Source organism: Musca autumnalis, unplaced genomic scaffold (genome assembly GCF_047663935.1).
Source record: "Musca autumnalis isolate F117 unplaced genomic scaffold, ASM4766393v1 scaffold_3, whole genome shotgun sequence".
Taxonomy (NCBI): Eukaryota; Metazoa; Arthropoda; class Insecta; order Diptera; family Muscidae; genus Musca; species Musca autumnalis.
The window spans coordinates 212,753,670-212,780,752 of NW_027411866.1; the positions used below are offsets into that span (position 1 = coordinate 212,753,670).

General features: G+C 37.9%; 2 protein-coding genes and 2 long non-coding RNA genes across 6 annotated transcripts in view; 1 reads left to right on the forward strand and 3 right to left on the reverse strand.

Annotated features, from left to right (window-relative positions):
• Window positions 1–27,083, reverse strand: part of LOC141398853 (protein kinase C and casein kinase II substrate protein 3-like) — a 44,330-nt gene that overhangs the window by 15,431 nt on the left and 1,816 nt on the right. The gene's annotated exons all lie outside the window — the stretch shown is intronic.
• On the forward strand, window positions 193–24,195 carry inc (BTB/POZ domain-containing protein inc). 3 transcript variants are annotated; one of them, XM_073976568.1, is made up of 6 exons: window positions 238–446; window positions 624–875; window positions 13,187–13,372; window positions 13,465–13,530; window positions 18,670–18,863; window positions 22,766–24,195. In XM_073976568.1, the coding sequence occupies exons 2-6, from the start codon at window positions 690–692 to the stop codon at window positions 22,776–22,778; spliced, it is 645 nt and encodes a 214-aa protein (XP_073832669.1). In that variant the 5' UTR covers window positions 238–446; window positions 624–689; the 3' UTR covers window positions 22,779–24,195. The 3 variants fall into 3 exon arrangements, with proteins under 3 accessions (XP_073832667.1, XP_073832669.1, XP_073832668.1); XM_073976567.1 differs by having other exon boundaries at window positions 257–510; XM_073976566.1 differs by having other exon boundaries at window positions 193–875.
• Window positions 7,995–8,675, reverse strand: LOC141398854 (uncharacterized). Its single transcript, XR_012411719.1, has 3 exons — window positions 8,579–8,675; window positions 8,243–8,517; window positions 7,995–8,183 (listed from the first exon to the last, which is right to left on the reverse strand). It is a non-coding gene; the product is annotated as an uncharacterized lncRNA (long non-coding RNA).
• On the reverse strand, window positions 22,614–25,366 carry LOC141398855 (uncharacterized). The gene is made up of 2 exons (XR_012411720.1): window positions 24,667–25,366; window positions 22,614–24,524 (listed from the first exon to the last, which is right to left on the reverse strand). It is a non-coding gene; the product is annotated as an uncharacterized lncRNA (long non-coding RNA).

The window sequence follows — 27,083 nt, forward strand, 5'->3', positions numbered from 1 at the left end:
CACGATATGCATTTTACATATGTTCTGCCACTTTGCATATACATTTTGTATTTAAAAAGTGACAAACCATATGTAAAAACCTATCGTGTAAAGTACCCATAAATATTAATATTTATTATTTATTTCTATTTGGATGATCAAAAATATTTTCACCTGTCTTTGACTCATTTTTTACAGTGTATAACGATGACAATTGAATGAGATAAATTTATCTGTGCGTCCACCATTCCCTGTGAATGTTGTAAATACACAAAAGAAGAAGCAGCAAACCACTAAAGAGAAAAATAGCATTTTAGAAGCATTTCTAAAAAAATAATTTTTGTTATTAGAAAAAAGTGCATTAAAAACGAAAAAGGAAATAACAATTTAATTGTTGCAGACTTGCCAAAAAGTCTATTGCACATTAATAGAAATATAAATACAAACAGAAGATAATAGTGAAAAAAGTAATTGTTGTGTTCTGTTGTGTGTTGGTGGTGACAGTGTGTACAGTGTGTGTTTCTTTCGGGGGTCGGCAAGCAGCAATTTTTTTCGTTTTGCAAAACAAGAAAAAGCAATAAAAACAAAGTTCTTCTTTTCTTAATACAAATTGAAACTTTTTACTAATTTCATATTATCAACAGAGTTATAGCATTGTGTTCGCAAAGTGTGAGAATAAACTAATTAACATTAAATAGTGTGTGATAATCATGACCACGGTTAATATTAATACACGTAAAAGTCCTAATGTTCTGAAAAAACAGGGCACAGACCAGTGGGTAAAATTAAATGTGGGTGGTCAATATTTTCTCACAACAAAAACCACATTATCCCGAGATCCTAATTCATTCTTGTCACGATTAATACAAGAGGACTGTGATTTAATATCAGATAAGGTAAGTTGTAACACAACGACAAGAAGAAAAAAACATTGAAATTTAAGTATGCAAGTTGCCAATTTTTTTGTGGGTTTCTCTCGCCATTACACACACCACCCCCCACTAGCAACCAGCCTTTTCATTCTTATCTTATCAACTAACCTTGGATATCATCAGCAGTATTTATAATGTAATTATGTTGATAAGTATTGCAATCCTTATTCGCTTAATCACATCCTATTGCTCTTCCACCTAGACAACTGTGTAATGATGATGATAATAATAATAATAACGACGATAACAATGTTTAATGGCTAATTTACTGCCAAGTTAACTGTCAATTGTAATCTAATCAATCGCCTTTATTTGGTCTTTCTCCCTCCTGACTAATAAATGTTTCTGTCTGTCGGTCTGTCACTCGTCTCGCTGTTGTTTATATGTACAAAGAACAACCTCGCATACCATAATACCATGACAAAAATAATATCAGGGTAAAACAAATAAGTAATTGTAATTGTTTTTTTTAGCTTTTTTGCCACTAGTCAAAATGAATCATTTTATTTGTGGTGCTCTTTTTGTTTACTACCATCAACAATCAGCATTAAGCTCAACAATAACAAACCAGCCAATAAAAATAAATGAAGGCTTTTAATTTGTTTAATTATTATATCCCGAAATTCCGCCAATGCTCTCGTGCACAAAAAAACCCATACCATAAGATTCTTTAATCAGAGAATGTTTATGCTAAAGCAAAATAAGAGGCATGGTTTTAGAAATTTGTTTCCACTGGTGAAACTTGGTGTGATCATCACTACATTATACATTTAAAAAAGTCTAGCTGTCGAATCTGATGCCTAAAATCTTGGGGAACATAGCAGAATTCCAACCACTGCTAAAATCGACCATTACATTCAGCTCTGTGCTCACCTCCGCATTCCACGTGGTTGTTGTTGCACCAGCATATGGTTGTTGTTGTAGTAGCATAGGTTTGATGCTGGGTAGGCTGGCGCTGTTCGAAACCACCACAGTGATTTCGTCTGGGTCCAAACGCTTAGGTTAACGTTCCTAATCGCTTTTGCAACATCATTCGTTGTAAATTGTCGAAGAGATCAAAATCGACGTAGCACTGTTCTTTTCGCACCCTTGTTGTAAAATAAACAATGTGTAAAGTTGTTAAAAAGTTACAGAATAGGCCTACAGGGGCTGTATTCTTGTTCTATGAAAATTTGAAATGAAAAATATTTTCTTTATAATTTTTTCATTTGACATTTGTTTCCTTTATAATATTTTTCATTTCACATTTTCATAGAAACAGAATTGAGCTCCAGGTGACAATGGTGAAATGACAATCTCTCCTAATTCTGATAGGGGCATCCTCATTGTAAAAAGATCGTTCAATTTGCTCAGCCTGCACTATACCCCTCTGGTCGTTTCCGGGGACCGAATGCCAAAGTTAGTGAGCCAACATGTGCCGCGCGTTCACCCATAAGAACGTTAAAAACTTGGGTTTGGGTGTCGGGCTAGTAACCCCCCCTAGAAAACAGCAGCCTACTATGAAAAAACGAAAGAAAAGAAAAACAAACCCCTCTAAAGTTGACGAACCCCGCAAACGTTTTAAGGGCCATGATCTGTGAATCTGTACCTGGAATGTTCGCACTCTTTATAGAGAAGGTGCAGTTTACGCGCTGGCAGATGTACTTGAAAAGTACAAGGCCGACATTACTGCCATACAGGAAATACGATGGACTGGGAAAGATGTCACAACAACACCTAAAGGTGACGCACTGTATTATAGCTGCCATGACACAAAGCATGAGTTTGGTTGCGGTTTTGTACTTGGTCAGAGGTTAAAACGTCTGGTATCCAGCTTCACCCCAGTGAATGAAAGACTTGCTACAATTCGAATAAAAGCAAAGTTCTTCAAAATCAGCTTTATTTGCGCTCATGCTCCCACTGAAGACAAGGACGAACAGACCAAAGATATATTTTATGAGCGCTTAGAAGAAACATATGACCGTTGCCCTGCCCATGACATTAAAATTGTTCTAGGTGATTTTAATGCCAAAATTGGAAAGGAAAATATCTTTGGCCCAACAGTCGGGAAATTCAGTCTCCACAGTGAAACATCTGACAATGGTATGAGGCTGATAGACTTCGCAGCGGCAAAAAACATGGTAGTTAGCAGTACCAGATTTAAGTATCTCGATATTCATAAGGGCACTTGGCTGTCTCTAGACCAAAGAACAATAAATCAAATTGATCACGTTGTGATAGATGGAGGACATTCATCGAGCGTGTTGGATGTACGATCGTTCTGAGGAGCAAACATAGATTCGGACCATTACCTCGTTGCAGCAAAGGTACGTACCCGTCTAAACGTTGCAAATAAAGCACGGACAGACAAAACACGAAAGTTGGACATCGCTAAGCTGCAAACACAACAGATAGCCACAGCATATTCCACTCAACTGACCCAATTGCTTAATGAAAGCGCTTCTCGTCCCGATAACATATCAGCACAATGGCAAAATATTGTCCACTCCATGCAAACAGCCGCAAGATCAGTACTTGGATACCAGAGACCTCCACCAAAGAATCCATGGTATGACCAGGAGTGTCGTGCTGCTACCGAAGAGAAAAATGCGGCATATAGGGCTACTTTACAATCAGTAGCAACGCGTAACGCACGAGAGAGGTATCGGGAGAAAAGGAGATAGGAGAAACGTATTTTCCGCAGGAAAAGAAAGAGAGATGGAAAAGAGGGAGTGTGAACAAATAGAGATGTACAGGAGACAGAACGAAGTCCGAAAATTCTACCAAAGAGTGAAGCATCAAACTGATGGCTTTGGTACAGACCAGACCAGACCAACAAGGTAATTTTGTAACTGATACAGATGGTGTGCTCAGGATATGGAAAGAACATTTTTCCAAACTCTTGGTATGCGATAGCAGTGAAGACGGCGAAGATACCACAGATCCAATCCCAGAAGATGGTATTGAATGTATACCGCCCAGCCAAGATGAGGTAAGGACAGCAATAAACTGGCTGAAGAATAATAAGGCGGCAGGAGCAGATGGCCTACCAGCCGAGCTATTCAAAACCGGAGGAGACACTCTGATAAGGTGTATGCATCAGCTAGTTAGCACCATCTGGTACGAAGAACGCGTACCCGACGATTGGAAAGTGAGCATCCTATGTCCAGTCCACAAGAAGGGTGATAAGACTGTGTGCTCCAATTACAGGGGCATAAGTCTGCTCCCTATTGCATATAAGATATTATTTGGCATATTGTGTGAGAGACTAAATTATTGGAATTTAAAATTATTGGACCCTATCAGTGCGGCTTTAGAAATGGCAAATCCACCATTGACCAGATATTTACCTTAAGAAAGATCCTGGAAAAGACCCAAGAAATGCAGATCGACACCTTCCATCTTTTCGTCGATTATAAAGCAGCATTAGACAGCCCTATACGTTCAAAGGTGTTCCAAGCCATGTCTGATTTTGGTATTCCTGCAAAGCTCATTCGGCTTTGTAGAATGACATTAACTGATACTCGATCGTCAGTTAAAATAGGAAAGGACCTCTCCGAAGAGTTTATTACCAAAAGAGGTTTCAGACAAGGAGACGGCCTGTCGTGTGATCTATTCAACATTCTGTTGGAAAAGGTCATACGAGACGCGAAGGTCAAAAGAAATGGAACGATATACACGAACAGCCATATGTTACTGGCTTATGCCGACGACATTGACATCATGGGTCGATCGGTAAAGGACGTAACTGACACCTTTACAAAAGTCGAAAGAGAATCTGCTAAAGTTGGTCTGGCAGTAAACGGCGAAAAAACCAAGTTGATGGTATCGACGCGTAATATTACCACAAACCCCGCACCATTTGTGAATGTTGGTACCTACAATTTTGAGGTAGTAAAGGACTTCGTCTACCTCGGCACCGCCATAAACACAACAAATAACATCAGTTGTGAAATACGAAGAAGAATAGTGTTGGCTAACAGATGCTACTTTGGGCTGAGTAAGCAGTTTAGGAATAAAGCCACCTCTCGTCAAACAAAATTAACACTTTACAAAACACTGATACTACCCGTGCTAGTGTATGGTTCCGAAGCATGGGTACTTTCTCAAGCAGATAAGGCAGTGCTTGGTGTGTTCGAGAGAAAAATTCTTCGAAAGATCTACGGGGCAATCTGTGTTGACGGCGAATATTGGCGTCGTATGAACAACGAGCTGTATCAACTATACAATGACATCAATGTAGTTGAACGAATCGAAATACAACGATTGCGATGGCTAGGCCAAGTTATAAGAATGAGTGATGATGAACCCGCTAAAAAGGCATATAAATACGGGCCGCATGGAGGTTCTCGCAGACTTGGAAGGCCAAAGCTTCGTTGGAGCGAACAAGTGAAACGAGATATCAGAAAGCTACATATCCCAGATTGGGAAAATACAGCAGCAAACAGACAGGATTGGTGATTTTTTCTTAGTTCGGCTTATGGAACAAATGTTCTGTAAAAGGCCAGCTAAGTAAGTAAGTAATTTTCTTCCAAGTAGCCGACCTTTGGCCGAGATTTAAGACTTTCTGCTATGGACAGGAGCAAATATCGGGCACGGGAACAAAATTTTCTTTTAAATTGTATTTTTTTCAAGTAAACAAGGGAATTTCCGGAAATTCAGAGGCCCATATCTCGGGAAGTATAGACTTTATATTTTTGTAATCAGGACGAGAAGATCTACCTGTGGTAAAAAATTTCAGATTTTCTGCCAGCTTTTCGTATAAACAAGTGGAAGTGGAGGTGGGGGATTAGCTTTATTATTGCACCAGTCTGGTCAATACAGACGTATCTCGCTTGAACCTGGCTCTAATGACCCGTACATGGATCGTATGATGACGGTAGCAGTCAGATGTGGTAGAGTTGTTCAAGGTATACATCCTTCCTCAATACGCTGTAATCATCACAACGCTGTAAGCTGCAGTTGTTTTTGATCTTGGTTTCCTGTACCGACGCGACAATGATATTCTTCCGATACATAAAATCCACTATATCGAAGAACACGCCGCAGTGGGATTGAACTTTCGTGGAGGAGGTACCCGAAGCAGTGCAACGATATTGCCTATGTTTGAACTTGATTTATGTTGGACAAAACATTACGAGGGGCTATTTTGTTTTTAATCGTATTGTTAGCCTAAAGGTTAAGGGTATAACAACGAACATATGTTCGAGAAAAGTGCAGCGTTAAAAAAGAGGAGAACTCGGCCACCTAAACTTGTTATCTTCATGAAAAATATACTGTAAATAAAAAATAATTTAAAAAAATTAAAACACTGAAACTTAATTTTTTATTTTTTATTTTTAACTTTTTAGTAAACAAATTTTTTTTTTGACCACTGAGAACAAAATTATAGTCAATTTAGGCCGAAAATTTAGATAAAAACTTTAAAATGCCTGAAATCGTGTAGTACCGTTATGTAAAGGCTATTCCAAAACCTAGACCTATGTCAACAATTTGTGGTGGAGAAGTTACTGTACCATTGGGGACTCCAAATGCCAAGTTACAGCCAATTCAGTTTTAAAAATGAAGATAAAATCCTTAAAACACTTGAAATCGGGCCGTACATATGTCCATCATTTTAGTGAGAAAGATTCTGTACCAATGGGGGACCTTATTGCCAAGTTACAGTCAATTCGGCCTAAAAATTAAGATAAAATCCTCATAATACTTGAAATCGGGTGGTACCGCTATAAGGGGGCTATACCAAAACCTGGACATATGTTCACAATTTTTGGTGGGGAAATGTCTGTATCATTGAAAATGTCAAATGACAGCTAATTCGGGCAAAAATGAAGAAAAAATTCTCAAACTACCTGAAATCGGGTGGTACCGCTTATAGGGGCTGTAGGAAAAGATGGGCCCATACTCATGTATTGTCATCCAAATCTGAAAGGTGTGCAAAGTTTCAGTTCGATTGGTCAATTGCAACTGTGTTAAAAATGAGTTACTAGATTTGAACTAAATCCGGTGATACCGCTATATGGGGGCTATAGGAAAAAATGAACCCATATTGGATTTGGTTTCATATTCAGGTATTGTCATCCACTGCAACTGTTTCAAAATTGAGTTACCAGATTTGAAATGCAATTTAAATAAAACACCGTAAAAACACTTTAAAAACTGACCAATATTGGTTTTGATTCCACATTAATGTATTGTCATCTAAATCTGATAAGTGTGCAAAGCTTCAGATCGATTGGTCAACTGCAACTGTGTTAAAAATTAGTTACCAGATTTTAACTAAACGGACACCAAAGCAAGTTAAATAAAACACTTTAAAAAATATTTCAAGCCGATAAATTTCTAATGATGTTAATATTTAAAATAAATGGAAAAAAATTGGAGGGTCGACATTTCAAAGGGCATTCTAAATAATATACATGTACATATGTAATCTCTTTAGCTAGCTTAATGTAACAAGCCTTCTGTAACTACCACTTAGTAAATAAGATCAAATCCTGCCCTTCTAGTCATCTATATTATAAATATTTTCATCCCTTTCTCGAAAGATTTAAATGTTTTTTTTCTCAATCAAATATTATTGGCTTTGGTTTTTTAATATTCACATCATATTCATCTGTCCATTTTCGAAATTCTATTGTGAAAAATCACAGTGATGGCATTCATTCATTCCAATTGACATTTATGGATGAATGGATATTTGAATGAATACAAATAAAGCGGGTACTTTAATCAAAAGGCACATTTTCATCGTTTCGTTGAGAAATAAAACAACTTTTGAATGGCTGGCTCTCTGGCTGTTTTAAATAGAAATAGAAAACCTATTTTTGAATTGTTCAGTATAAATGATATGAATGTGAAAAAGAATCGTATTAAAAATTAGAATTAAATACATATTAATATGTTGTATTCTCTATTTCAAAACACAACACACATCCGCAATTATGTACGTTTTACCGTATTCAGTATTGTGTGAAGATTAATGACTGATCTAATATTTAAAATTTTCTCATAATAAATATAAAATTACTTTTGTATTGATATACATACATATTTATTGGTATATTCTGTGAACCAAAATAACAATGGACCATTATGAATTTACCAAAAACAATAACATATTTAATAACATCTTCCAGACAAACGACGACGACGATTTCTTCTAAAATCTCTACGTTTTCTATACATGGGACGATCATACGAGGTAATACTACCCATGGTTTCATATATGTTTCCAACAAATCGTTTTGGCATTATCATAATAAAATCTCTATTAGCCGAATTTCTTGCCAACTATATACATAATAAAAATAATAATTAATTTTAGCAAAACCAAAAAACTTGCAATTTACCCTTTTTGGTTGTGGATTTTTTCTTCGATTTCTATTGCCTTGTGATCTCAATGCTGGTGCAATTTTATATTTATCTTTTCTATGAAAACTAAAAGGCATTCGAATTCGTCCATCAACATCCACAGTTAATAATCCCATTCGATGACCCACATCTAAGGCTTTCTTCAGATATTTTTGTATATTTTCCATTACAAAAGAAGACGAAGAATTTTTAAGGTTCTTATCTGTTTCCTGGGAATTTTGCAATTCCAGGCCCATATTTCCAATAGTCTCAGCTTAAATATAAAGAAGAGTTGTTATATTTACAAAGAAACCACCAAATAATTGTCTACTCACTTGAATTTGATCTTCTTGATAGAATTTCCAAAATTTTAGGTAATAATTTTGAATTTTTATCGCTCATAATAAAATGGAACAGAACACAAGAAACTTTTGACACAAATCTAAACTAATAAAAGTCAAAGAATACTATAGCTCTGTTCCAGAACTAAAAAGTTTTTACAATTTTTACCACTTTTACACATTTTTCGTTCCCGTACACAAAATTTATATGAAAATCGTTTACGACTTTTACAACTTTTACGGCTTTTACCACTTTATAAAGTACGGGAACAGGCCACATGATAGAAATTTGAATTTGTACTTAGTCCACATTTACATTAGGCAATTTTCCGTGCGGCAATTGTCAGTTTGAAGGAGAGAGAGGTGAGACATATGGTTACCTTTTGCCTCTCAGCACCCTCTCTCACCAACAAATTGACAATTTCTGCAAGGGAAATTGCCTAATGTAAATATGGACTTACTCTCCGTGCCCTCCGTATCTGTTTATATTATAGCTTCTTGCCAGTTTATCCTTCTTCATGAGGATTTATTTGACGTTTACGCCATGGAATCGACATTTGAAACCCAGTGTGTTTATTAAATCCGGTTATATATGTATATTAGCTCAAATTTTTTAGCCGAGTCCGATCGGTGTCTTACGAAACCACTTACTTGCGCGGGTCTAAGAAACCTTTTGTTCTTCCGCTTTACCCTCGTCAGTTGGGGTAGGACCGGATTTGAACAGTCACCTTCCCAAGTTGACTACCCTTACGAGAGTCTTTTGGTGTCGGATTATGCCCCTTATCCTTTTCCAGTCCTTTCTGATCCGGGTTCGGCTTTGGAACAGCTTAAGGATCCACCTTACTGCCAGAAGCAGCAGGCTTCACCTCCACTTTTTTGCTTGTCCCCGCCGTCTCTTTCGAGTCTTTGGCTGAAGCAGCGACAGGGTCTGGGAGAAAGATTTTGTCCACCAAGAGTTCACATCTGGGTGCGTTGGGACAAGTTCTTTCGAACTTCCTAACGTACTTGAGCTTACTCTTGATGAAAGTAATCTCCCTCTTGAATGCGAGTTTGCGTCCCTTCCTACGAACTTGCGCAGATCGAAATCGCACGTTTATAGTGCAGCCTCTTTCGCGGATATTGCAATTAAGTTGGTGTCCGTCGATGAAGTCTCCTTGGATTCCTCAACGCAGGCCGGAGACTTAGTGTCAGTGGCTTTTGTTGGAGTTTCCGTTGATTCCTCATCGTTGGTCATCGACTTAGAGTCAATGGCTGTCGATGGATCCTCTTTAGATTATCCATCAACATCCATTGACTCAGTAGCAATCTGCCTCCGAAGCTTAGTATCGGCGGGAACCTAGGTCCACAACCTCTTCGACAACATCACCTTCAGTGGACATGTCATCATCAGACCACCTAGTTGACTCAGCTGGTATCACCGTAATGTCCAGTTCGACGTCAGTGAAGGTGAGATTATTTAGCATGTCCTCTGGTGGCATGGTCGGAACAAGTCTCTCCACTTGGTCAAGGAGTTCCCTACTCTGTCTCTGAAGACTGTCTCCAATAACTTTGAGATTTCCGTGTAGGTAGTCCCCGCCCAAAACTACGGTCCTGTCAGCCGTGGACTGATTTACACCAGTTATGGCTAAAGCGTTGTCCTTTGGAATTGCCGGATTGAATTTTCTGCACTTGTAGCAGTTACAGCTGTAGGTACCAAGACATCCACACCTAAGACAGCCGGTTCACAATCGCTTGATCTCGACGGCACGTGGCTTGTGATCTCACCAACGCTTACCGCCGGTACTGGGTTATTAACTCCCTGCACCGTAACTTTACGCCTTTTATGTTTTTTACCCATCTTAGTTGATTTATTTAAGGGAACTACCTCGATCCAATTTTGGTCCACGGGGGGTTTAAAAGAAAAACCCCCTGGGTCTTTGAGATATGTGAAGACAGAATCGCCTTCGGTTTCCCTCGGGCAGTGCTGACCCCACATAACTCAGAGACCCCCTTCCCATCCGCCACCCGGGAAGACGCGCCCAGTAGAAGATTGGCAACTCCCTTGGGATGATTCCGACCAAGTCCAACAAGGAAAACCACAGTAGCATGGACGATAGTGAAGTAAATTTTAAAGAAGGACCGGCAGAATCTCTGCCTTCGACAGATAATATATCGACATCTGTCGATAAAAATAACGTCCAAGGCAAAATGAGCCAGATGCTACGACTGCATCTGTAGAGTCCAAGGAAAATGTAATGCTTATAAATAATTTGTCTGTTCCAGAAGCTGCAAGAATCTACAAATGTTTACTAAGTAAAAGCCTGTTGCCCAAGGCAAATTGGTGCAACCAAAAACGCTCTAGTCAAACTATCGAGACGGGCACGGGCACACAACAATGGTTTTGGGTTGAACCCATCAAAGACGAACAAGAGAAAAGTCAAATCAATCACCTTTGAACACAAAGGATTCACCTTTGAACACAGAATCATTCTCGACCACGTATTAACGTGGAAAAGGGATGTCGAGAAACGAGGCGCTTTATATTCCATTAAGAATTCCATTGGCAAGGGCTGGGTGTTAACATCACAGGTCATCCATTGGATTGTCACGACCATCGTATCTTCGTAAATTGAACCACGTAAAAAGAGCGGAATCCGTGCTAATCACAGATGTAATGTAGATTAATCTACTTACGGCTCTCAATGTGCTACTTGATGTGATGTTCATCCTAAATAAATTCATGGTACAGCCGCTAATACTTCCAGGCTGCGATTCTACGGTAATCAGAACCACCTCTGAGCTGTTCGAGGACATTGATCAGACAAGCTTATGGCCAAGCTTGAAACGTTGGATTATCAATTCAGGATCAAGAAGTAGAAGCCCCCTCCAGACGACATTGAGATAGTTACGTATGAGTACGATTGTACGATCTTGGCCTCGGGTACCTTCCATCTACATATATTGATTGATCAAACCAACTTTTTCCGCGCGAGAAATATGCAAATATCTGCCAATTCCGACCACTTACTACCCATCTATTACTGTAGAAGCCCGTAGGATTTAACAGGGTGTTCCCTAAGGTGGGGTGTTATCTCCAGACGACATTGAGATAGTTACGTATGAGTACGATTGTACGATCTTGGCCTCGGGTACCTTCCCTGATGTCGATTGTGAAAGGATGAACCTCTATTGATTGATTATACCAATTTTTTCCGCGCGAGGTATATGCAAATATCCGCTACTAAAACTCATTGACTGCAGAAGTTAGCAGTGAGTTGACTGTAGTGGTCGATCGTAGCTGAATTCCGACCTCTTACTACCCATCTATTGCTGTAGAAGCCCGTAGAATGAAACAGGTGGGGTGTTATCTCCAGACGACATTGAGATAGTTACGTATGAGAACGATTGTACGATCTTGGCCTCGGGTACCTTCCCTGATGTCGATTATGAAAGGATGAACTTCTATTGATTGATCATACCAACTTTTACCGCGCGAGCAATTTGCAAACATCCGCCACTAAAACTCATTGACTGCAGAGTTGAGCAGTGAGTTGACTGTAGTGGTCGATCGTAGCTGAATTCCGACCACTAACTATTGCTGTTGAGGAGTGTCAGCTGCCACAACAAACCAGAGTAGTTTTGGCTCAACTACGCTAATGATGGTGAGTGCAGCCATCCTAGATTCCTATAGGACATTCCTACAACTGGGCATGGAACCGGAACCAGATTTAGCACCAATCTGGCCAATCCTCTCTAAGAGTAACAAGAAAGAACGTATCAGTCATCTGTTACAACAACAGATATATATTATCTCAGCCTTCCCCCTATTACTACCAAGAGGTACTGTTTTCCTTTACAAGAAATTGTTAAGAGTGACATTTAATATGGCAATTGATTTGAGCATTCAAATCTCTTATTGCATTTCAATAATTCAATATTTGTGTAATATGCAAAAGTAGATGAAATGACGGAATGTGTGTATCTTGGCTCATTTACAAAATATTTGCCATTTCCCAAAATATTGCAGTAGGTTTTTCCAAATCTTCTATATATTTACACTTTGTACATATGAATTGCAGCTATATGCACTATTGATTTAATAGTTTTGTTGTTGTTACCCTGGCCAGATGTGGTAATAACAAATACCTACACATGACCTGTTTTACAAAAATGGTCGTCTTTCTCTAATAGAAATTAGTTCAAACACACAAAAGAACATTGCAGCAAATGTTTTTAGTATGATTCTTAAATTCATTCATTCATATACTAGGGAACCTTTTTTGAAACGGTGATGATGGTGCTGGCAAAAAATGTAGGTGCAGGTGGTTTAGGTTTACTTAAAAGTTTATGCTGGCATGTGAATTGAATGAACACCAAACATTACAACCCAAACACATTATGATGATGTTTTGGGGGTGAAGGTTGCTGTTATTCGTGTTTTTGTTGTTGTTGTCGTCATTTGTTCTAGTTTTTATTATGAAGCTTTTAAATTGGCGTTAAGGGATGGAGGGAGGTGGTATAATAACGTGACAACTATACAAAAGTTCTATGTCAATCATACATTTGTGTGTGTGTGTGCCTTTATTTTCATTTTGTGCCTTTTCTATTTCTTTTTTTTTCAAGGACGAAACTGGTGCCTATTTAATAGACAGAGATCCCAAATACTTTGCACCGGTTCTTAATTATTTACGTCATGGCAAATTGGTCCTGGATGGCGTATCAGAGGAGGGAGTACTGGAAGAGGCTGAATTTTATAATGTGACACAACTGATAGCATTGCTCAAAGAATGTATTCATCATAGAGATCAAGTAAGTTATCAACTTTTCCCGCTCAAACAAATGATTTGTTTATATGTGTTTTGTCTTTTACGTGCTGCCTTTCCTTTCCTTTTTTTTTGCAGAGACCTCAAACAGATAAAAAGCGTGTTTATCGTGTACTGCAGTGCCGTGAGCAAGAATTGACACAGGTTCGTTGAACTTTATGATTATTGTATTGTTTTGTATACATATTTTAATTGTTTACCAAAGCTAGATAGATGATGATGATGGCGATGACGATATGTCTATATTGTTGTGGTCAATATAATAATAGATGGAAAAGAAAGATAATATAGAGAAATTTTAATTAACAGTTCTAAAAAAAGTAATTAAACATTTAGACGAAAAGAAATATTTCCATGTTGTCAGGGTGGCTAGTAAAACTTTTTGTAACAGCTTATTGTAAAGAAACCTCTAACACCAATTGGACTCGTCCCTAGCTGAAGGATAGGGGAATCCTTCCCAGATATGGGTGGTAAGACGGAAATCAAATACGTCTTGCGGACCAACCGGTAGCTGCGTGTGTCTTTAATTAAAGCGGCTGCAAACAGCCTCTGAATTCCAGGAGTAGCGGTTGAAACTAGACGGAAAACTATAAACCATTCAGAAGGCCTCAGGAAACCACTGAAGTAACTCTCTGTTGAAAACCATGCAATATAAATAACGAACAAACGAGGGTCCTATTTCAACATATTTATAAATTGTTTTAAGATCGCTTATAACCAGGTAATGGAATAGTCAATTAAGGAGAAGAATGTAAAGAAAAAGCTAATCAATCATGGCGGCAGGTTCTAGGATCAACAAAACGGTGTACTTTATGAATAGGAAAATGCTTTGGATAAAGCGGTGCAAAGAATAAGCTAAACACCAACTGCAGTTTACCGACTCGAACATAAACAATAGGTCGCAGAATTGGAATTTGTAGCAAAAATAATGTGCTAATTAGAACGGTGCAGAAAATGAATCAGGGTCAACGTCACTCAGTGTATATATTAGGCCGGGGCGATTTGAAAACCTTAATGAGCCCTTCGCGTTTCTGATTCCTGGGATTGAACTGAGCAAAAAAGTCCACTAGACCATAGTTCTAACGCGAAAATCGAGCCTCCCGATTTTGACTTTCAGTTTTTTATCCACGTTTTTTGGACATTTTAGCATATAACGGCCAAACCATTGATATTTTCGATCCAATACAAAGATAAAAATTTTAGCCAAGGCAGTGATTAAGAACTCTCTAATACATCGCAAAAGCATTAGTACGCTCCTTCAGGCAGTTTTGGCCCTGAGAAGGTTCAAACTTTTCGGAAAATGTCGATAAATTGCACTGTGCCACGGTAAAAGTATGTCCAAAAAACGTGGATAAAAAAATTAAAGTCAAAATCGGGAGGCTCGATTTTCGTGGTAGACCTATGGTCCAGTGGACTTTTTTGCTCAGTTCAATCCCAGGAATCAGAAACGCGAAGGGCCCATTAAGGTTTTTTTCCTTCCATACAAATCGCCCCACCCTAGTATATATGTTTCTATTTGTAGCGTTTGTCTGTATTGTCCCGTGCCGCAACGGAAACCATACGCCGAAATGTAAACCCAGGACCAATAGATGTCGAGAGTGTGTGCTTCTCAGGGATTTTGCTGCATGCTGCTAGTCCCCAGTGGGTTACTGTCATACAAGTAAGAGACTCTCCCACAGCAACCGCACATGCATCATTTGACACCAGTCGTGGCCGTTCCAATACCTATAAATGCTATATAATTGCAATGAACTAAGAGTAAGATCGAGGAAAATTTCCTCAGGAAATAGTGGACTTTATGAGTCGAATGAATATCAGGGTCGCGGCGGTGTAAGAATCCAAGCTCAATAAGCTAAACTACGTTTCCACGTTGTTATGGTTACCATGTACTGAGAAAGGATGACACCAGAAGTGGCGCTTGAGCCCAGATCTAATGAACCTATTCTGAACCAAAGTTTCACGTGAATTTCGTTTTTCCACCGTTTCAAATTAAAGAATGGTAAGAAAGCTCACGAGGAATTTAGTCCAAAATAACCCCGGGAATGTATGGAGGTAGCAGTCAAGCGTGGAACTGCCGATGTAGAATTCCTTAATGTATGCAGCTTACAGCTTTGCGATGGTTACAATGTACTGAGGAAGGATGACACCAGAAGTGGGGTCATCTCGCTTGAGCCCAGATCTAATGACCCATACATGGACAGCCTTATTCTGAACCAAAATTTTACGCGAATTTCGTCTTTCCGCCGTTTCAAATTAAAGGAGAGAGTAAGAAAACACACGAGGAATTTGCGTCCAAAATAACCCCGGGAATGTATGGAGGTAGCAGTCAGGCGTGGAACTGCCGATGTAGAATTCCTTAATGTATACATCCTGCCGATAAGTAGCTGTACTTGGTTATAGGCCCGTCATTAGCCCGCTTTTGAGAGGCCATACTTAACTTATCTTAGAGAACTTTAATGCTCATCATGAGTTGTAATTTGCTGAGCAAATTAATGGCTACGGTTTTGCATGGTCAATGAGGACGTCCCTAACAGAAATATCGGATAGTGCCAAAGTTCGCCAGACATAACTATAGTGTTACTTGGTCTGACAAAAAGCGTCACCTACCAGCTCGTCGTTTCGTTTCTCTTGGGTCAGACCATCTCCCCATAATTTTCTCCATCAGCAGACCGCTCGATGTCATCACCTCTGAACGTCGCACTTTTATCAATCATGGGAAAGCTAATTGGCTGAGTTTCAGAGGGTTCACCAATCATCGCTTCAGAGATCTGCCTAATCCTTCTGATGTTCCGGTAGCGGAAAGAAAAGTTTCGAAACATCATCACTGCTGCAGCCGCTAAGCCAACCGTAGTGACTCCAAAGTTAGGGAGCTGACACTGGAAGTTAGTAGGTTGGTCTGTGAGCATAAGCGGAACATCTGAAGAGTTGCAACATTGTAATCGTAATAAGAGTATTGTGGGCAACGGTGAAGTCACTTTCGAACCGTGGAAATCAGGAAGTAGAACCTCAATCGCGTTAGGCGACGTTACGCTTATTGATCCGAAGAGATGTGCAAGTTATTTTAATCAACAATTTATCAAGAACCCCTAAAGTGGCAAGCCGAAGAGAAGAGTATAACGTGGCGTTAGATCTCGTCCCGTCGAGAAGGAACCATAACAATTTACAATGGATGATGTTACAAATGCCATTAGGAACGTTGAAGGGCCGTCCGTCACTCCAGCCCTTCTACCAGTTGCGCCACCGGCGATCCTCACTCCTCCATCACTTAAGGAGCAGGGCTTCTTGGGATCCTTCGACGCCTCAGTTGCCTGTTTACCAGGCCTCTGCATCGTCGAGGTTCTCAAGAGGTCGCTGCTTCTATTTACCCCGACAGAAGAGGTGGCAGTCACCGACGAGGCAGATGCATTCGGAGTCGCCTTGAGCATCTGCGTTGTCCCTGACTGTCCCTTTTTCTGTTCCGACGGCAAGACGGTTGGTGCCTTTGAGGACATCAGCCGTCTTGCTGTTTCCAGGGTCGAGGGCATCCTTCTGCCCGTCTCCGCCGCTGACACCATCGGTGTCTGCAAGGAGTCCGAACAGCCTGATACTCCCGGTTTGGGTAGGTTACCCGGAACGACTGCACCCTTGACAGCCGTTGGGCTGGAGGGGTCAGCCGTTCCAGGAGTTGGAATTTGATTAACCGGAACGTGGATCTTCTCCATATGAGGGTACCTACGCTCAAGTCTCCTCATAACTCGAAGCCTCACTCCGATTAATCGAAATTCGTCCTGACTTATGTCAGTGGCTTCTTTGCCAACAAATTTGTTGCAGTACTTAGCGGCTCTTTTATATTCATGCCGATCCTTCTTCTCCTTGGCCTTCTCGCTCTTGTTGGTAGAGGTCGTGTTAGAGGGGGTCGCTTCCTCCATCACGGCTTCTTCCTCCATGGCGTCCTGCCTCGGAAGAAAAGGCTTATCGGAACCGACCGATGTAACATCCCGTAGAGGAGTTGGACCTGCTGTGGTAAGGTTCGAGGTCCCTCCTTGGGCCGAGGAAGGCGCTTCCTGGGATGTCCGAGATGGAATCACAGTAACGTCCATCTCTTCATCCGACATGAGGGAGTCGTTCGCGCATGCCATAGTTATCTGCGACAAGCTGAGATGTAGGAACAATGTCTTCAAGTCCCTACGCAAGCGGCACCATATAAGGAAACCTATTTGATCACGTGAAACGCGATAGGTCGGTATGCGGCACCAGTATCGTCCGCAAATATAAGTGCAACGCGATGTAAAAATATTCAAACTTGTCAGAATGCCGTCCCGTGGACCATCTACATGAGCAGACACAGATTTTTCTAATACAGCAACACAATGGCATGCTTTCGTTGCCGTACATTGAGGTCCATCCTAATAATCGTATGGTGGATAGGACCCCCTCACCAATCCAGGAATGTTAGGAGGGATCTTCATGATCTAGAAAGAGAGGCCTAACGTTAAAAAAAGAACAATTAAATCAACAAGTCCATGAAGCCGTTTTGAATAGACCAGACCTGTGGTCAACATTTTAAAATAATCCTCGAATACCCATTAACTTCAAATAGGGAAATTTTGTGTACTATGTATGCCGTCTTCAAAGCTGATCTAATATTTTGATAAATATTGGGTTGGTATCGTGACCAGTAGTCTGCTTATGTTGTGGTCTCAGAGAATTTTAGAGCTCATTATCTAAGAAAGTATGGACATAACAAAAAGTTTATTCTTGTGATGAGGACCGCAAGTACCACCTATGGTAAAAATTGCAAAACGATCCTTAAACAAAACGATCCTTAATGAAGGTTATTGTGCTATTCAGTCAGTACAGTTGGTCCCGACAGGACTTTTTAGAACTCATGGGCCATTATCTCCGGAAGGGCTACCCGAGCAAATTGTGTAGCTTTAGTGGCGGCCGCGATGAAAACCTGCTGCAAATAATGTCAAAACTATCCGAAACATGTCCTCAAACTGCACTTTTCCGAAGGCGTGGGTATCGACTAAATATATAAAAATATTGTCTTTAAACGAGTATTCTTTTAAAATGAAAAATATGAATTTATGAAAAATTGGGTTTTTGGTCTGCAAAACTGGTATAACCACTTATTTTATTTGTCAGGTTTCAATTTAACGCTGATTTTGCAAAACTACCTTAGGGCTACGTTAAAGCATTTTTATGTTAAAATACCCATTCCTTAATCGATGATTATATTAAGATTCTATTATATCTTTTATTTCATTTAATCTTTTTCATTCTTGTTTTGTCCCCTACCAGATGATCTCAACACTCTCTGATGGCTGGAGATTTGAACAGTTAATCAGTGTGGGCACACAATATCAATTAAACTATGGTGCATTTGATAATAATGAATATCTATGTGTTGTTTCCAAGGAATGTGGAACAACACTTGGTCGTGAATTGGAACTAAACGATAGAGCTAAAGTGCTGCAACAGAAAGGCTCACGCATGTAAGACAAATATATAACCAGTTTATCCCAATCAATCTATTATTTACCTTTATGTTCTAAGTTTTTATTACATTAAGATAATCGAAAAAAATCACTACCACCTAATCACCATAACCAATAATTACATAACACATGATTTTTTACATTTATTAATTCTATTTTAATTCTTCATTATTTTGTACAATATGGAAGAGTATTTTTGTGGCATGCTTTTTGTTCATCTTTTTCATATTGTGAATTTGTCCTCCGCTTGAAAAAGTTCTAGATCCGTATATCTTAAACGTTACATTGTCTACTGCAACGTTTTCCTAGTTGAGGCAAAAAATGAGAAGAGTCATCATGTTCAGCAATGATTTTATAGTTGCTATGAAGTCACTTGTCTCCTGAATAGGATGTTTGTTTCAAAAAAAGAAGGAAATTAAATAAAATCCTCTTTTGCCTTCGAAGAAATAACTTCTGTCGTACATAAAATGCATTGGCATTGCAGTTGGAATACAGTGGGGTTTTTTTTTTGTTTAATTATCCGTTGTATTTATTGACCTTAAATTCTGAATAACACTGCCGGTATATTGCCATAGCGAACTTTCGAAGTAATCAATGCTCTACACCACTGTGGAAAAAAAGTTTTGAAAGTTGGCCCATAATTGGGGATTTAGTTAGGATGTATTCTTCGTACATCTTTGCTGTCGAACATCTCTAAAACTAAAACGGCCTTAACCAGCAACTATATGGAGGGTATAATTAAATTTGTCATTCCGTTAGTAACACTTCGAAATATTCGTCGGAGGCCCTATAAAGTATATATATTATTGATCAGCATAAAATGCTATGTCGATATAACCATGTCCGTCTGTGTGTTGAAATCAAGATACACCTCACAATTTTAATGATAGAGAGTCAATATTTGGTACAGAAGTTTTTATTACTTCCAGGATGGTTGGTATTGAAAATGGGATATATCGGTCCACGTTTTGATATAGCCCCCATAGAATGGTACCTCCCTATTTTCGGTATTTTTAAGGTTTTAGCTTCATTATCCTACCAAAATGGCTGAAATTTGGTATAAAACTTTCCCCCAGCATTTTGTCGGTATCGGTCCACACTTTCATATAGCCCCCATAGAACGGTACCTCCCGATTTTCGGTATTTTGAAGGTTTTAGCTTCATTATCACACCGAAATGGCTGAAATTTGGTACTTAGTCTACGTTGGTGGTATAAAACCTTCCCCCAGAACTTTGTCGGTATAGGTCAACGCCTTCATATAGCCCCCATGGAAAGGTACCTCCCGATTTTTGGTATTTTTAAGGTTTTAGCTTCATTATCCCACCAAAATGGCTGAAATTTGGGACGTAGTCTACTTTAGGGGTATACAACTTTTGTCGGTATCGGTCCACACCTTCATATAGCCCCCATAGAACGGTACCTTTCGATCTTCGGTATTTGGAACCTTGTGGCCTTAATATTCCACCGAAATGGCTGAAATTTGGTATTTAGACTTCGTTGGGGGTACTCAAACTTCCCCTATAAATTTGTAGGTATAGGTCCACGCCTTCATATAGCCCCCATGGAAAGGTACCTCCCGATTTTTCGTGTTTTGAAGGTTGTGGCTTCAATATTCCACCACAATGGCTGAAATTTGGTATTTAGACTCAAACTTCCCCTTTAAATTTGTCGGTATAGGTCCACGTCTTCATATAGCCCCCATGGAAAGGTACCTCTCGATTTTTTTTATACCCTCAGCCTTTAGGCTATGAAGGGTATATACACTTTCATACTGGCAAAATGTACCTCATCGAAATAATGGTTTTAGACCCCAAGTATGTTTGGACGAAATGTGTTTCAGACAATTTGGAGTTGATTTAGCAATGTCGACGATAACTCTCGAACGGATGAACCGATTCGATTCAAATTTTGGCTTTCGTAATATTTTGTCCAAACTTAGTTTAAGTTCGAAGATGAGCTATGTCGGTGCACTCCTTCCGCTACCTCCCCCACAAAAGTTCAAAAATGTTCGGAAATTTTGTGGGCATGATAACTCTTGAAGGGAGCAACCGATTTGGTCCATACTTTGCACATCGTGAAAATCCTACCAGACTTAGATGAGGTTCTAATATGGACTCAATCGGCCCACTCCTTCAGGTACCTCCCACACAAAATTTCGGATAATTTCAGTTTAGGACCTGCTCTCGAATCGCTTTGATTTTTGTTGCAACAATTTGTATTCCCCCATACGACGGTACAAGTTTTATCAGGGGCAAGTCCATACCTTCTGAGAAAATGACAGGAAAGGTGCAAAAGCCCCTATGACACCTTGTGTAGAGGTTGGAGCGCAAGATAACTCTCGAACGGATCTGTCGATTCGGTCCAAAATTTGGCTTTCATAATATTTTGTCCAAACTTAGTTTAAGTTCGAAGATAAGCCATATCGGTTCACTCCTTCAGGTACCTCCCACACAAAAATTCAAAAATGTTCGGAAAAATTGTGCGTACGATAACTCTTGAAGGGACGGACCGATTTGGTCCATACTTTACGCATCCTAATATATCTACCAGATATAGATCAGGTTTGAATATGGACTATATTTGCCCATTCCTTCGGGTACCTCCCACACAAAATTTCGGATAAGTTCACTTTAAGACCAGCTTTTGACTAACTTTGATTTCTGATGAAGCAATTATAACGGTAAAAGTTTTTCAGTTGCAAGTCCATACTTCTTGGGAAAACAGCCCGAAAGTTGTAAAAACCCCCTGTGGCATAATATGTAGTAGTTGGAGCATAATAACTCTCGAAGTGATAGACCAATTTGGTCCAAAATTTTGCCTTCGTCATATTTTGTCCAAACTTAGTTTAACTTCTAAAATAGCCCATATCGGTCCTCTCCTTAGGATACCTCCCCCGGTTCATTCCCTTTAATCCTAATCCACGTTTTTGTCGGCAAGTTCAAATGTCCAAAAAGTGCCACAACATTCTGAAAAGACCCTAAATACATTCGATCTGTCCGTAGATGAAAGTTCCAATTCAAATATGCTGTGGGTATATCTCTGTCGGCAAAGCCGACTGATACTTTTTTACTTGTTATTTTTGGCTTCAATATTCCACCACAATGGCTGAAATTTTGTATTTAGTCTTCAATGTGATATAAAACTGTTCGCCAGGAATTTGTCTGTACAGGTACACGCTTTAATATTGCCCCATTTCCGACTAAACTTCGTCGGTATAGGTCCACGTTTCGATAGAGTCCGCTTAGAACGGTACTGAAGATTGTGACGACAATATCCCACCGAAATGGCTGAAATTCGTTACTTAGTCTTCCAAGAGTTATAAAATATTCCAGAAGAGTATTATCAGCTTAGGTCCACATCTTCCTACATCCCCATAGAAGCGTACTTCTTGATTTTCAGTATTTTTTAAGTTTTAGCCACATTCTCTTACCGAAATATAGGAAGTTTGGTATTTAGTCTTCTTTGAGTCTAAAAACTTTCAGTCAGAAATTTGTCCGTATAGATCGACGTTTTGAATAGCCCCCAATGCTGAAATTTAGTATTAAGTCTTCTTCATACACGAAAGGAAACTAGTAATTCCATTTTACTTCAATACAACTTGTGGTGGAGGGTATAACAAGTTCGGCCCGGCCGAACTTAACGCCGTTCTTACTTGTTTTTCAATGCTGCAGGATTAAGGAATTGCGGAATTGTGACATTTTATTCTCCATTTAGTTGTGTGGTGTTGGGTATCAAACCTACATGCATTTTTATTCAAGTTCGGTTATTATTTTTTGCAATTGCTTTCCATTTTTTCTTTCAATTTTGGGTTACAAAATTAAAATTTTCTTGTAAACATTTTTTGTACAAAATTATAAACAAATATGCTCTTTTTTCTTTTTCTTACTACCATTTGCAGACTTGGAATTTAAAAGCAAAACAAATCAAAATACTGTGCGTTAGTAGATGCAAGACACAAACAATGTTGTACTATCACCACCACCCCGCCACCACGTCCTCTTTGTCCAAAAACAACCAAACAACACTCCTAACAAAAATCCCCAAAATTATACGAAATAATTAAGAAGTAATTAATTAATGGAACAAATAAATGCAAAAAATTTTAATGACACTAGATGTTAGTTGAAAAAAGAAGAAACAAATGCAATTGAATGCTTTTATAGCGAACCGTGTCGAACGGTATCAAGAAAAAACGGTTCTCATAAAGCTATTTGAATGCATTTTCGGGAAATAAATCAATAACTTTAAACTGCTAAAAATCTATCGCCTGTGACAACAAATAAAACTGGATAAGAGAACACCAACATGTCACATAGTTTCCATATTTGCCTCAACACTTTGTTTACTTTCCAAAAAGAACACATAATATGCAAAAATAATTGTTCGTCAACATTGAATGGTAAATGTCATTTCATGCTTTCATTAGAAACCTCATCTCTCTTCATCCTTGGCAAAAAAAAAATAAATAAAGACACACACACATTTAAGACTTACAATGCAATTGCTGCAAAAGAAAACATAGTGAAAGTAGCAACAAAAAGAGGAAATCCATGATTATTATTTTAAAACGATGGATTTGAGTTTAAAGTGTAATACCGAAAAACATATATATAATGTAATAGCTATCCTAAAGACTCTTTAGGCTATATTCAAAATAAACAAAAGTGGAAAATCAAAACAACTTTCGTTGCTATATTTGAATTAACCAATCAAGCCCAACCAATTAATACGCAATGATGATACATTTTTTTGAGTAGTGTTTAACACCTTCCATCAATTAAATAACAACAACGTCGAAACGCTAGAAGAAACCCCAAAATATATAAAATACCCTTTTAATAATTATTGTTTCTTTTTATCATATAAATATTGAGAATTTATTAAAATTAATTTTTTTTCTTTCTTTTTTTACATAAATACATATATTTAATTATAACTAACGTACATAATTATGTAATATTTTTTTTAGATTTAATGCTCGCCACTTCAAAAGAATAACAAAAAAAAAAAAAACATAAATTAAACAAAAATACCATTTTTAGTCATCTACATGTATTTTGTTATTTGAAATGAAGAATATGCATTTTTTGTTGAAATTTCGAGCATAAAACAAAAACAACAACAATATAAATAAATATATAAATATTACAAATGATATAAGCTACTTTAACAACAAGAAAAAAAAATATACCGATTGTGTTGACAGTATTTAATTTTTCGTAATTTTTTATGCACTTCATTGGAACAAAAACTAAAAAAAAACATAAAACTGAAAAAAAAATAAAAGAATAAACAAAATGTGAATTTTCGATATGAAAAAAATTACAATATTTGTCCAACGTGTTTTATTTTGTAAAGGATAAGTATTTAGAAAGACGAACGTTTTTCAGATGTATTTGGAGAATTCCATTTGTAATTCGTTAAATTACATTTGTAACTAGAATTATTTTATTTGAAGTTCGATTTATTCCATTTGAAATGCAATGTTTCTCTTAGAAGAAATAATGATGATATTTCCGGCAATGAAACAATAAAAAATAATTAAAGTAAAGAAGTGTAGGACCAGCCAATATATATGGGTGAATATTGCGAAAAGACTTGTTTTTGGGGTCGAAAACGGCAAAGTGCGAAAATGGGTTTAAATCAGAATTCGGCACCTCTTTACTCGCGAGCAAGAAAAGAGAGCTCTCTCTCCACTCACTAATTGAAAATCCATGCACTAACAACAGTGGTTGCTCAAATTGTTGTTGTTGTGTGCCGATTTCTGGTTTAAATATACTGTTTATAAGTCAATTATACTGTTTTATAAGTCAATTTTATGCAATAGTTAGCGATGGGCCATTTTTTGTCATTACCGTAGTTAGAAAATAAGCACGGTAATGATGCAAACGTGATTATCCTTGGATTTAAATGTGGAAATCTTCAACATTTGTTACAAAATATAATATAATTCAGTAAAGGCTTAACAAATGAATACACCATTACCATAAATTTGGAAATTATAATATAAATAACGGAAAAAAATACTCAGCACGGGAATGAACAAATTTCAGGAACATGCACAAAAAACACTAAACAATTCAACAGTTCTCAAACAACTGACTATATTTTTCACTTCTGTCTATTATCTTTAAAACCAACGGGAATTGTCGCTGCACTGACATTCCATATAAACAAAAAACCTGTTTAAAACATTTATTTCTCATTAAACACATTGGCCCACGGGAATGACAAAAAATAGGGACACGACTAAAATGTCTCAAAATCATAATTTAAAAAATAAAATTGCACTTATGACAAAGTCCATTCTTCTAGAATAACTCGGCGTACTTCATATATACAATATATATTGAAATATAAATGAATATCAGTGTTTTTTGAAAACAAAACGACTGTGGACACGCACGGCAATGAGTATTTGCGCCTTGCGACCAATTTTTTTCATATAAATATGTAGAATATTTTATTTTGGTTTTCGAGCATCGTTTAAGGACATTTTGTTTTACTTATTCCTTTTCTAATAATTAAATTTTTTTGAACATTTTTAGAAATTTAAAAGCAATGTGATTGGCCGATTTATTTATTATTCATACATTGTAATGCCAATAAGTCAAATAGACCCAAGGTAGCATCACCATTAATACAATAATTAAGCTTATACACATGACCAGATAATAAAATCATTCACTATTCCGTATAATTCACATAATTTAACAAAAATCTATATAGCAAATTCAAAGTATAAAAAAAATCAAAAACCTATGAATGTTTTGGCTCCCCAGCCAATAAAAATCAAATAAATTAAAAAAAAATTAAACCCATAGCAATATTGACAACTATACCCTCTACTGTGACAATCAAAATGTTCCTATTCAAATAAATGTGGATGACGAAGATACAATAGATAACGTTGCTTGAAAGTATGAGGCGAATAAGCAAAATTACGCAGGCTAATCGGAAGAATATTCCACAACCTAGCTACTAATCGGTTCATCGGCTAATTCATCCATATATTCCCCAATTGAAGTTATTCAAAATGCAATAACTTTTCTGCAACTGTTATTCCACAAAAAGAAATGTATTTCTTCTATCTATCTAAAAATGATTTTGTCGTATCTAAAAAAATGATTTTGTCGGACTTTCATCAGTTTTCAAACGAAATTTCCTATTCATGACTAAGATGCTTCATAGCAACATTAAACAAATATTGCTCTACATAATGCAAAAGCACGAAAATGTTCGTTTGAAAAAACGTCTCTTCTCATGTGCTCAATATCGAGGAGTTTGTAACTTATTGTACGCAAAGTCTAGATAAATTTTAAAATCCTTGGATTTTCTCTATTCAGAGGATTAACTCATATTGAGAGTTTGTCCTCCGAATAGAAAAGTTCTAGATCCAAGGATTCCTTATATTGACTTACCGCGTCACGTCTCCAAAAAAAGTTAAATTTAGTTTGTTTTATTGAATCTAATACATAAGACTAAAATACATGCTCTTGCAAAATTTCAAGCTTCTGTGTTAAAAAAATAACGACCCTATTCTAGAAATGACATTTCGGAAAATGGTATAGCATTGCAGATTTTATTGTAATGACGGATTCCAAAACCGTTTCCGCGGTTTTGGTCTCATTACTTACTCCCATTCGTATATGATTGGTAATATCCCATATATATTCATAAGATTAACGTTTTTTTTTTGCTTCTCCTGTAAAATTATTATTTTGTTAGTTACGACTTTTGGTAATTATGGTGACGATGTAATACTTTCTCAAACGTCAAATTGTCTTTGCAACGTTTTTCCTTGGTTGTCTACTGGATGTGAAGGTGCTGATATTGATAGCGACCACAACCTGTTAATTGGCAGCTTCAAACTGCGTCCCGCTGCGGTACACACCAAAAAGAAACCTCCCAAGTGCAATACCTACAAGCTCCAGGTCAACAATGTTGCCAGGCAATATAAGAACTACATAGCGGACCAGCTGAACACACATGCACACACTTCTTGGTCCACCATTCAAAACACTTGCACCATAGTGCAGCGCATATTCTTGGCATTCAGAAAAGAACCCACAAGCCGTGGATTTCCGACGAAACTCTTCTAGAAATAGCAAAGAGGAAGAGATTAAAAAATAAATTAAACCACTCTAAAACAACAGAGCCCAAAACAAGAGCAAAAGCAGAATATCGGCATCAAGAGTTAAACTATTAGCACGAAA

Excerpts from the sequence above, each read along its gene's own strand:
- inc (XM_073976566.1), top strand. The coding sequence starts at position 690 with ATGACCACGGTTAATATTAATACACGTAAAAGTCCTAATGTTCTGAAA. Across the intron at positions 13,373-13,464 it reads GTATTCATCATAGAGATCAA|AGACCTCAAACAGATAAAAA; the intron begins GTAAGTTATCAA and ends TTTTTTTTGCAG. Across the intron at positions 13,531-18,669 it reads GTGAGCAAGAATTGACACAG|ATGATCTCAACACTCTCTGA; the intron begins GTTCGTTGAACT and ends GTCCCCTACCAG.